General features: G+C 40.6%; 1 protein-coding gene across 1 annotated transcript in view; it reads right to left on the reverse strand.

The window, feature by feature from the left end:
- PKHD1 (PKHD1 ciliary IPT domain containing fibrocystin/polyductin) overlaps positions 1–12,896 on the reverse strand; it is a 265,495-nt gene that overhangs the window by 111,101 nt on the left and 141,498 nt on the right. The window contains exons 46-47 of the mRNA XM_071742174.1: positions 11,150–11,285; positions 9,226–9,472 (exon numbers count right to left, since the gene is read on the reverse strand). Of these exons, the coding sequence (XP_071598275.1) occupies positions 9,226–9,472; positions 11,150–11,285 (383 nt within the window). The remainder of the gene's footprint in view (positions 1–9,225; positions 9,473–11,149; positions 11,286–12,896) is intronic.

Below are 12,896 nucleotides of genomic sequence, written 5' to 3' on the forward strand. Positions count from 1 at the left end.
CTTAAAAAGATCAACAGTGATAAAACCTCTTTGCCTTTGCAATTTTTAGCTGTTTTTTTCTCTTTGCAGCTTTGGATATAACACATAATTCCAATTTCAGTCATTGTGGAGAAAGGTTTCCTGTAGATTTTTTTTTTTCTAATACTTCTAGGGAGAGGGAAGGGGCTTTGTTGTGTGTGTGTTTTGGTTTGGTTTGTGGTTTTTTTGAGGGGGCTGTTTGTCTTTTCTTTTCTTTTTGCATTTGTTTGTTTTTTTACTCCTGTTTTGCTGGCTATGACTTTGGCAAAGGATTTTCTGGTTACCCAGAAACACTCAGCTGAGAGACAGCAGCAGCAAAGAGGAGAAGTGTGAATCAGCAAAGAATCACTCAACCAGAAGATATTGGCAGACCAATGAAACTGACTGGAAGGAGTTTATAAGGCTTAAACAGCTTTTGTGCTACTAATAAAGCTCCTCTTACAGGCATTAACTGGACCAGGATATTAGGCTGCTAATTAAGCAAGTAAATGACAACAGCAAGCACATTATTGCCACAGTTATCAGCACCTGCACAGGTATTCTGGAAAACAGTTCCAGCAGCAGTTGCACACCACACATGATGTGGTGGAACATTAAACTCATCATGAAGTGCACATCATGATTTGCACATCCCGAATTGCCTTAGTGAGATACAAAAGGTCACAATGCCCCAGCAGGTGACAGAAACTCAGCCCCATCCTCTGTGCAATGGAAACCCAAGCTGGTTTTGCTCTTTACTCATCTCACTCTTCCCTTGCTGAAGTCTGATGAGGCAGCTGGAATCACTTTTCTCAGGGACTTCTCTATGGTGCTTCCAAGCACTTTAAAAGACAGAAAAGAAAGCCTGGGAGGGGCAATCCTGCTGGGATATGGGGGGATACAAGTCAACTGATTGATCCATCAATGAGTTAGGTGGCAGTGCCACACTATCCATGTAGAGTCCTTGGCTAGTGAAGTCACTAACTTGTGAATTAAATGTGACTCCAACTCTGTTGAGAGGTTATAAAGGCACCCAAATAAATAGCATAAACTAGAGAGCTAACTTCTAGTTGGCTGCAGTTGTGTGAAATACATAGAATCATTAAGGTTACAAAAGACCCCTAAGGTCATCCAGTCCCTCCAGTACAACTTTCCCTGGGTGCCTGCTTATAACAGGCAAGTCCTCTCTTCCTAGGCTTCAGAGCTAGGAGATATTTCTGATTCTTTTTATTCTTTATTCTTTAGGACACTACCAACTTTCTTTTTCGTTTAATTGTTCTCAATCTCTGTCATGGAGTTAGAGAACTATCACTGAAAATGGTTTGAAAATGCCTTTTTTTTTTTTGGTGCTGGAAAGCCCTTGTGAGGAAGAAGGGTCTGTATGGTTTCATGTCATGATAATTTGGACTCCAGAACCTTCACTTGGGAGTTTGTTCATGACCACAGGAAGGAAAGGGAGCAGGAGACATCTTGTGTTCTCAAAACTCTGGTCTTTCCTTGGCCTGGAATGCTGTGTCTTTACCTTTTGCACACCTTGCTTCAGGTGCTACCACCCACAAACACCTATCCTACTCCTGACAGGGTGTCTGCTCACCAGAATGAAACTTTGGCCAGTCTGAAAAGCTTTGCAGCTCAGTGTAGAAGTTAACTGGCACAAAGCAACAGTGAGCCTGAGAATACATTCCCCCCAGAATGATGTCAACATGCTTGTTGGTTTGGGTTTGTTTTTGTTTTTTTTCCCACCTATATGCCACACAGGCACCAAAATGGAAGTACCCTACTAATGGGATTACCAGCCACAATTAGCACCATTTCCATTTGCCCTAAATAGCCAGTGATTTCACTGTGCCCTAAATAGCCACCAATCTACCTCTCCTTAATGTTAATGAAGCAGAGTAGTGCTGGCACACATGAGTATTTTTAATTCAGAGGATCCGAGGGAGCCTGCACGCATCATTAAGATGGAGAGCTTCATTATCAGAGGAAAGAGCCTTCCCCTGAACTTCCCCTGGCTTTATTTGAAAGAAACTAGGAGGCAATGGTCTTAATGCAAAATTAACCCTCACTTTAAGCTGCTGGAAGCCTTTGTGAAGTGTAAGGGAGGGGGGGAAAAAAAAAAAAAAAAAGAATGACTCATTGAAAAGGCTGTATTTTTATATTGAAGCAGGTTTCAATTAAGGAGCAATTTGCTTTAGAAATATGGCAGGATTACTGGATAGGACTTGACAGTCTGAGCCACAATTTGCCAATTGTGATTTTCTAAACTGTTATGTAATTTAGCCCAAGTGCATCATGCAGAACTGCTCGACATCAATGGGCCACAAAGGATTTGTTAAACCAATCAGCAGCACCACACAGAACAAATATGAACTCTCCTGTTTATGTTTACCATTAAGTTACTTATCCTAAGGGTCCATATCCCTGTGTTTAGTTCTGAGTGCTTTCTGCTTGATACATTTGTGTCATAATCCAGTGTGATTATCCCTCTCCAAAACAGGAAATGATATAGCATGGAACTTCAAATGGGAGACCAAATGTTTATACCAACAGTCCCATTTGTTATGGGCCAAATGGAGGCTAATTCCTAATTACAGCCATACTAACATTTTAGAGGTTTGGTGCTGGGCCCAAACCCAGTTGATTTTATTTTAATTGCCAAGAATTAGGAATTGTCAGCTGTTTTAATTAAATGTGAATGTCTTTGTTGAGAGACCAAGGACATGATTCAAATCTGCCTTATATTATAAACCTTTACAGTCAGCAAGTTTTTGCATGCATGGGTCTTTTTGAAAAGAATTGGTTCTTTGTCCCTGATCCTGAGCAGCCACTGTGCAACAGGCCTCCTGAACTGGGAGAAAAAGAAGAATTGAGATGATCTCCAAGAAGCAGAGAGGATTGTGACTGACAAACCAAGATGGCTTCGTTTAAAACAGCTTTGAAATTTTCATTCCTAATTCCTCTCTTTTCCTAAACCATACCCCCAGCTCCGGGTATTTAAAGGGAAATATCACAAGGGAAACTCAAATCCCATCCTGATTCTGAGCTGGAAAGTGGCTGGGACCGTCAGGGTGCTGCCCAGCAGGTGGGTGTTCATCTCAAGGCACTGCCGTGAGTAAATACCAAAGGGAAAGCAAAACAAGAGTAACCATTTGAACTCTCTTCAAGACTCAGGGACACGGAGGTAGGGGGTATGCTATTCCTTTCACACTAACCCAGCAGCAACGGCTGGGTTTGCAGCAACTGAATGCACGCCCTACGGGAGAGGATATTAGACCAGATTTAAGAATGCAGGCTATAAAGCAGAAAGCTAATCTTTTCCTCTGCAGCAGGCTAAGGAGAGGGAAGCAATAAAAGGCTTGAACGACGAGACTGGTGCTGAGCAAGTCCCAGGTTTCTGCAGTGAGCAGGGGAAAGCAAATGAAAGCAAAACAAGAGGCAAAGTTCCTTCTGGTGTGCGCAGCCGCCACGCGTTTGGAGTCCCCTTTGCCGCAAGGTGCTGCCTGGCTGCTGATTATTCTAATGCTCTCCTCTTGTAAAAATTATGCATAATGTGAAGAAACTTTTAAAGTCACTTAATCATGTTACGACAATTTTTTAATGAAAATTTGTTTTAATATTAATAGAGACTCATATTTTCATGATAATATGGGTAGTGGTGGCATTTGGAGCAGCCATATCTCGCCTGCAGCCATGCTCTGCTGTGCCATGGCATAAGCTATTCTTCAGACTACTCAATAACTTTCTCACATATAAATTTATAAAGACTTTTATAAGCTTCAATTACATTTTTAGAAGACATAAAAATTCTCTTTAAAGGGTGCTTAAGTGACACATTAGTTTAACTTTCAACTGGACTTCGTGAAGAAGTATTTTGTTGCAGCAATGCAAGCTTGGCCATGGGTCCCCACTGTCCTGGCTATTGTTGGGTGAAGCAGTTTAGGACAGAGAGTCAAGGAATGCTCAAGATGCTTGTTTTCTTCTGTTTAAGAGCTATTTGTCTAACAAAACCCGTTTTGTTTTTTTTTTCCAAACATATATGTTAGAGGAAAAAAAAGTGCCAATACACTGTATTCATTCTAGTAAATTAAACAGTACAAGAATAGTCAGTTGCTCGTATTCAATTCTTCACATTGTGACTTAATTAAAATGATCCTAGACTTGTGATTAGCTTGCACAAACCAGTCCTATACCAGGCAGCTCCCAGACAGGGGATCTTTCCTAGAAGGTAGCACTGATGGAAATGAACTGATGTTTTGGAGGCTGAGCAGGTTAGTAACATAGCCATGGCCAAGACTTCCCAGTTGTCCTTAGGGTAAGGAAAGGAGCCTGAGGTTGCTGGGAGAGAGGCTGGCATCCTAGAACTTCTCTTTCAAAATCTACTATTTGCTCAGCCTTTAAGGTTTTTGGAGCTGGAGTCCTTCCCTGAAATTCAGGGCAAGCAAAAAAAAACAAAAAAAACACCACCTCAAGCCTTTCTCACTTTTTATTGGGGAGCCCATAGAATGCATCACTGTAGATCAAGAGACCTACAGGAGATGGGGCTGTGCTACTGATATTAGCTGAAAACTTCTCCTTGTACAGGAGAATTAAGATGCCAAAATTAAGATGCCCTTGTGCTATCACTTAGTCCTGATGATCAGCAAATATGGGTTCAGTGCTTAAGGCTTGGGATCAGAAGCTTGCAATCTTTTTTTACCACCCTTGGTTTTCCTAGCACCTTGCCAATTGTGATGTGTACAATAGGAACTAGCAGGTGGCAGATGGGACAGGCTGCCTACTCCAGGACCAGGTAGTGCACAAAAGAAGTGCTTCTTCCAAAAGAAGTACTTCTTCCAGAGTACTTTTTAACTCTTTGCTCCTCAGAAACTGAAGAAAGCCTAGCAACAGTACTTCCACCTTTTTACAGAGATTAGATGCACCCAAGAGACAGAAAATTCTTTCCATCACCCACCTATCTTGATTCCCCCTGCTCAGCCTCTGCTGATTGCTTCTAGTCATGTTTTGTTGTATTAATCCTAAACTACTTTTTTTCTTTTTTTATTGTGCACACTCTTCAAATAGATCTGGACAAAATTTATATTTTCTTCTTCTCCCCTCACTCCCTAATTCTCTTGATATTTTATTCATTGGCTTTCATCCTCTTTGCCAGGTCCACTTTGGAGCTCTGTCTTTGTGACCAAAACCTCCCTGGCTCACCATTTTGATTTGGCTGAATGCTGACAGTCCTTTAACTTAACATGACAGTGATTTGCTGGTAGGAGGAACTCTGGAAAGGGGATCTGGAGGCAGCACAAGCAGCTCTCCCAGGTTACTCTGTTGCGTACAAAGTCCTCAGGAGGACAGAGTAGCATCTGGCCTCTGCTACTCCAGCTGCCAAGTATCTTTGGCATCAGTTGGCTCCCAGCTCATGTAGATGAAGAATAAAGAAAAGAAAGAAAGATACCTTGCTTGAAATAAAGGTTGATTGAGGAGTATCCAGTCACTGATGTGACTAATCTAAAACTCTTAATCCAGTTGCTGTGAAGACAAAATTTAGGCCAGTGCTCAAACATTTCTGTAGTTAAACAGCAATGCTGCAGATAAACTCCCATTTATATTGGCTCCTTCACCAGGATGCAGGGAGGGATGAGGTCCATGGAATGCACAAAGTGTCATGAATTATTAATATTTCCTTTGTGGAAATATCAAATCACACTGCAGGCAAAGCTGTGAGAAGTTCTATCCACTCACACAACAGCAACCCAAGGGACTGGTGATCCATATACCCAATGTAAACACAGACTAGAAAGGGAAGTGACTTGCCTAAGACCTCATGGTTTAGCAGTCCCTAAAGAGGTCTAGTACTGTTGTATTTTTGTTTTCTAACCAGTGCTCTTTAAAAAAAAAAAAAAAAAAAAAAAAAAACAGAGTATTTCCCAACCTTTAATTTATTGCAGAATTATTACTTTAGTTTTTTCTTTTTTGTTATGAGAACCAGTAATCCCATGCAAAGCCTGCAGGTATTATAGTTTTCCCCTTCAATGAAACATGTGATTTATTATTTTTCTGTTGTTTGGGAAGGGGTTTCTGTTTTTCCCTCCTTCTTCGAAAACATGAATTATAAGACAGATGTGAATTATTAATAACCCTCTGACAAACCACTTCAGAGTTTCTGCCTGTGTGCTACTAACCTGAAACAGCAAAAAAATGGATAATGGTTCAGACTTGTACTTCAAAAAGAAAGCGAAATGTTGAGTGGGAAGTAAGATGAGCATAGGAAGAAAAGAAGGAATGGTGTTTAGAATACTAAAAGTCTTTCTCCTCCTGCTTCCTTTTTATGGTGGGAATTCTCAAGCCTCCTTCCTGGGCAGCAGAAGTGGTGACAGGACTTGCCTGAGCAGCATTTCTCCACTGGATCTCTTAGGCTGACAGCTGCTCAAAGGGGAGTCAAATACAGCCACAGAAGTGAGAAGAGAGAGACCTTGGGAGTTTATGACCATCAAAACTTTTGGGAAAGCCTTAGCTGGGTCCCAGAACTGGGTGACCACAAGGGTGGGATATGAGGCAATACCAGTAGGAAGCTGAGCTCTCCAAAACCATTTTCTACCCTTCTAGAAATTTAAATCAGATATCCAAAGTGGCATTCTGTTGCCAACTTACACGAGATGTGATTTCCTGTTAGTATGAAGAAATACACTGAGATGTTTTTATAGACACAGAGACAGATCTTCAACAAAACCATCTCTCATCTCATCATGGAGTGTGTGAGCACTCAGACACAGACCTGTGGCTACACCTCCTGTGATGAGCTAACTAATGGGGTACCCTGCCCTCTGGTCTTGAGTCTAGATGGCATGGCTTGGTTGTATCCATATGATTAAACTCCAAAATAGCATGGGAACACCTCATCCATCCTATTAGAATTGGTTCCTTGTGTTGTGTTGACTTTTAAATTGTACCCATGAATTGCTTGGGTGTGGGATGGATGGCCTGGGCCCATACAAGGAACCATTGTGAGCTTATAACAGAGCAAAATCTGAAACTGGAATGGGTTTAAAACTAAGTGAAGAAGAAAGCTAGTCTGGACTTATATATAAATATATATATATATATATATACACACACATAGAGATATATATATGTATATATGTTTATGTACAGATGTGCAAACACTCCTTGTGGCTGAATAAATCTTTCTTCCTCTAAAATCAGTGTAGAAGACATGTAAAGAAAGTCATAATTGAATTTAGGTTTGACACACCTTGATGCCTGCTGATATTTAAATAGGTATGGAGTGAGCCTTACAGTTTGTGGTCACATGGAGTGAGCAGCCCCAAGAGAAAGATCAAAGGAACAGAGGCATCTAATGCTGCTTAAAATATCCCAAGCAACCAAAAGATTTGGTGTGAGATGCCAGATCTGGCTGGGTGTCTCTAGGAGGTCCTTCTTCCATGAGTGCTAAGTCAAGGGAAATATCAGAGGATGTTTTAAGTGGCAGTAGACATCTCTCCATGGGTAGGAGACAGGACACAGGTTTCTATCACCTGTAAGGGGACACATTGCCAGAATCTACATGGTGACCATGCATGTTCTTCAGGACATCTCAATTTATGAGTAATTAACCTAATTGGAGTTAACTCATGTTGACTTTCTGCCTCACTCCAAAACTTCTCAGTAATTTTTGGTTGCTGAATAAGCACTGAGAGCTACATCAGAGATTTACTGTGGTACCTTTGGCCCATAATTTATTCATTTATGCTTTCTGCTTGTCTATCATGATTAAGACAACAAAGAAATATGTTTTCATTTCCACCTATAAACAGTGCTATCACCACAAGTGAATCATGTGAAAACTGACACCTTCACTCTGAAAAAGCAATTACCTGGTTGACAAAAAAGTTCTGCCTCTCACATTAGCAAAAGTTTATTCTTGAGTTCCATATTTCCCTTGTACCAGTGTCTGATCCCATCATGGTGATGGGAAACCATAACTATATAGACTGAAAGAGGCTTCTTAGGTGATGAGCCTGGGTCAGTCTTCATAAGGTTTGATGGTTTTAATTGACTCAGAGCAAAGAAAGAACAGCAAAATGAAAGACTAGAAAGTCCTGATGAGCAGGGTAAGAAGGACATTGCTTCAGCAGAATGGCAGAAAAAATATCTACTGGAAAGTTTTCTTTTAATTAAAACACCCCATGAACTTGTTGCATCTCCTATATAACATGGCAGTTCATTGTATGAGAGGTGCACCCAGGAAATCATGAAATGCTGAATTCAGTTTTAGTAGAAAATATAATACACAAATCTGATACTCTGTAAATGTAACATAGCAGTGAAATCAGATGGCAAAGGTTTTCTGCTTAAGAGATTAAAACCAACACTATTCATTCTTTGGGAGCATTTGAGGGCATCTCTCACCATGAGCGTAAATGGAAACCCTATCAGAACTTGACTTGAACTATAAACAAATTTAAACTTTTTGATTTTTTTAAAGACTGCATCTTATTATCAGCTGAAGGGTTTCTCTCATGATCCAGAAATATTTTATTGGTCAGTACCCAGAAAATCTTGCCAAAGATTGCAATTCACCCACTAAATCTTTGCCTGTTCTGAGGCTTGGCCATCAGTCTTGCTTAGAACACCTGAGTGTCAGTTCTCACCTTGAGCTGGATTCTCCTTTCTACAAAAGTCCATTATATAACCCTGGTATCTGAGAAGTGATAAAATAGAAGTGCAACCCAACCTCCACTAAGTCCCACTTAACAGTTGTGTCAGACCAAAATTAAGACTAAAAGTAGGAAATCAAGGAAAAAAAGATAAGCAGCTCGCTGAGAACTCAAAAAAAAAAAAAAAAAAAAAAATTGTCATGGGCAGACCCAAATAAATAAAATACACCAAAAAGTATCCTGTGGCCTGGATAATTCTCAGAGCTGTCCATATAGTTAACTTCTCCTCCCCAAAAACATTATGATTATGTCCAAATTGCCAGCTGGGAATGGTCCTTCTACTACATTTCAAACCACACCTGTGAACTATTTGGGTAATAACACACGGCCAGAAAAAACAGTGCCAGAGCTCATGTGGACAACAATCTGGACTAATTTATTCCAGTGCACAGGCTTTTGACCCAGTTTAGGACCCAATAGAGGCAGAAGTCTTAGGACTGTGTTCAGACCCAACAGCTTTCTCAATGTAAATCACAGCAGGCAACAACCACGTTGATTTTTCAGAAGTGGGATGGTTACTTACAAATGAAGAGACATCCTGTGGAAAACAAGGTCCCCACCACAAATGCTGCCACCAGAAGCTTGACTGAAGTTGGCACTGGCTGTGCAAGATGCCTCAAGGATCTCTGTGGAAGGCAGGAGATGACTTCCTTTCTGCCCTGTGACTGAACCATCCACATCCTCAAGGATGGCAGAGTGAGGAAAGGGGAAGGACACTTGGAAAGGTGAGTTGATGAAGGTCAGATGTTCAGCTCTCACTGTAAACCCACCTGGAGGGAAAAAGCAGCTTTCAAAATCAGAGACAGACCTCTTCAGGTAACAGACATGAAGGCATCTCTGAAGGAAAAGAGATCAGCATCATTTCATCTTTGCTATGGGAAAATGTTGAGTTAACAAGAGTGGGAGAATCAGGACAATAAATAAATAAATAGAGATGGTTGTAGGAATTTCCATGGTCTTGCTGTGGCCACATGCCACCAGTCCAACAACATGTTGTGAAAGGGCTTCTGGTAAGAGACAACTCTGATCCAGGTGCTGTTTCTAGCCCTACCAGCATCTCATCAGTGACTCTAAATGTTTTTATACAAGTCCCAGCACCCAAATTTACAGTCCCCCCCAAAAGTGATCTTAGAGATTCTTTCTGTCTTGTTTATAAGATAAATTCTTTGGAGATAAGGACTCTTTAGGTGTGGGTAAATACACTTGTGTGCATATGTACAGCAGCTGGCACAATAAAGGCTTGGCTGAAAAGTGTGTCTGGAGGATCTTCACATTACTGTAACACAAATAGATACAAAAAGAAGGAATACTCATGCAGGATAAAGCACAGGAAGTTTCTGAACACAGTAATATTTCTAGAAATGTCAGAAAATCATTGTCCTGTGGACCATAACAAGTCAGCTTTGGCATGAGTATTCACACAACACTTTTGGCTATCATGTCAGTTGTAGCCTCCCTGAGTGAGATTTTACTATTCCTTCTGTTCTTTGATCTCACCTTCTGAAGTCTTTTTCTCTATCGTATTATTGTAAGGCAATATTCATTTCTATATAAATATATTTAAGAGGTAATTGCACTTGGAACATTCTTCAAAGAGCCTTTGGGTACCTCTTCAAAGCTAATAAGGATGCTTAGTTTACACGTTAGGCAAATTCACCTAAGGTTTAGGCTGGCCTGGGGTAGGAGCTTGGTGAAATCTGCAAGGTAGTGTCACAGCTATTAAAGAAATCATCACTCTTGAAATTTTACCTCTCAAAATGTAGAAGCAGAAACAAGTCAGTGTCTAAAACCTCCTTAAAAAATAAAATAAAAATAAAATCAGTGCAAAAATGAGGCTGTCTTTGTTTTAAAAAATATGTGTGATATGGGTCTTCAGTTAAGGGGTGAAGTTATTTCCAGGACAGAGTAGGAGAGAAGTTGCAACCTCAGCCTGTGCTGAGCAGAGTAGCCACAAGGTCTGGTTTAGCCTATCAGCAGTGTCAGGAAAAGAGGTGAATAGTGTTGAGGACTTGTTCTTATGCTTATCTCTACAGTCCCACTCCAGGAATTTTCTCAGTTCAGCTGAGCTGTGCACCAATCTCAGCATTTATCTTGCATTTATCATCACGTCGTGCCCCACTGTCAATGGGGAAGAGCTTCTGGCCCAGCTGGGGAAGTGAAACAGGAAGAGTGACACTCCTGAAAACTATTTAAAGGGCAAAATCTAAGGAGAACAGGCATGCAAACACCTCAAACCCAGCTCTTGATAATTCATCATAAGTGACAAGGTTACAGAAGCAAAACTGGGGCTGGTACTCATCATCATTGTATGGTGCTTTTTTCAGGACTCAGATGAAATTTCTGTCAGTGGTTGTCTGTGGAAGATAGGAGCTTCTAAGCATCTGAATCTGAAATGGGAGAAAGCCAGAGACTGCAAACTCTGTGAAATCAGAGTAAACCAGACTCACCCTGCCCTTGGTAACACCCAGAGCAAGTCCTGATTGCCGTGCAAGTGCTGTCATCAAAGTTCCTGAAAGTTGTGTTGGAGATGAAGAGCTGGTACCTTTTGGGTGTTTTTAATCCTTCTGACATACAGGTCCCATCCTGCAATGAAAAATATGCTGGGAAACATAGCACTATGGGAATCTCCAGGTCTAATAAGAGCAAGTTAAGGATGAACATGCAAAGAGAAAGGAAATTGCACATTCCTGGGGAAGAAGGAATCCACCTGGAAGGCACGCTGAGCAAAGTTGTTTACAGTCCCTTTTACTTTACCTTGTTTTGTCCATCAGGCAGGAAACTTCCTTACTCTACAAAAGTAATTATTTGAACTTCACCTGATTGCTGAGATTTGAAGCCCTTTTGTGTGATTGGGGATGGGCTGAAATATCTAAGCTAAGCTCTCTTCAAAGCTCGAGTTGACTTCATGGTCCATGAAAGCAACCAGAAGTGGAAAAGGAGAGAAAAATGCAGTGATGGGAAATAAAGTGGGCAAACCTGATTTTGTGGTGATTACAGGCCATGACACAGGAGATGTGTACATCTCTCTATCAATTTATCTTGGAGACAGGAGGGGAAGAAGGATGTACACAGAGCTAATGGGTAGCTAGTGGAGGGAAAAGGTCTGTGTTGCTGTTTCTGAAGCCAGTGAACACTTTTGTAGAACAAGGCTCAATTAGAGAATCAGTTGAAAAATCCACCCTCAGTGAAAACATCCTCTTTAATTGAAACTGGAGAATGAAAAGGACTTTTAGAAATAGATTATTAATTGAAATAGATGATGATGTCTTCAGCCTCATTAAAAGACTTTTTTATCCTGAGATCAAGACATCTGGGGTGATGGCCCTGGTTTTTTGGAAGACCTCCTTCCAAGTCACCGCTAAGCAGGAATTCCTGGCCTCTGGTAAAAAAAATAGTCAGAAAGTCTCTATTAGGTTTTTTGCTTACAATTGTCTGTTCTCCCATCTCATCCCCATTTCTATAGATATTCTTACAGTTAATTTCACGGAATCACAGAGTTTTAGGGGTTGGAAGGGACCTTGAAAAATCATCGAGTCCAACCCCCCTACCATGATTTAGGAGGATCACCTAAAGTAGGTCACACAGGAATTGTTTCATTTAAATAAATACGGAATAAAAGAAGGGTGTGAGATGATCATTTCTCCCTAGTGTTTCATCTATCTCAGACCTACTTTTTCAGGAAGAAATATTTTTCCTCAAATGGCTCCACACAGACAATGAGTTGCTTTATGAAAGCATGGAAGAGGCTTACTGAATGTCTAGGAAACTAACAAAAGTTTTTCCCTTGGCTTGTACAGGCCCTGTTTTTAGCCCTACCACTAATGTTTTCATTGATCAAAGCCTCAGTTTTTAAAATGCCCTGAAATCTGCAGAAAACAATCTTATTTTAAAGCATTTCTTTCAAAAGCTGGAAGGGTGAACAGAGACGAATATCCAAGGTTCCCATTAAATTAATGTCATAAAGTTTTAATTGATATTAAAGAGACATCATTATTAAAGGGAGAATTACATAAATTAAGATGTAAATTATGACAAGGAGGCTCTTATCATGAGATAATCAAAGATAATCACCCCCCTGGGGTACTGCAAGAAACAAGGCACAGCTGAGCGCCTCTAAATCTCTTAACAAGTACAGCATTGGAGTCCTTCCATGGATCTTGCAAAGCAAAAACAAAAGCATCCACCCTTTGGTGT

Source organism: Heliangelus exortis, chromosome 3 (assembly GCF_036169615.1).
Source record: "Heliangelus exortis chromosome 3, bHelExo1.hap1, whole genome shotgun sequence".
Classification (NCBI taxonomy): Eukaryota; Metazoa; Chordata; class Aves; order Apodiformes; family Trochilidae; genus Heliangelus; species Heliangelus exortis.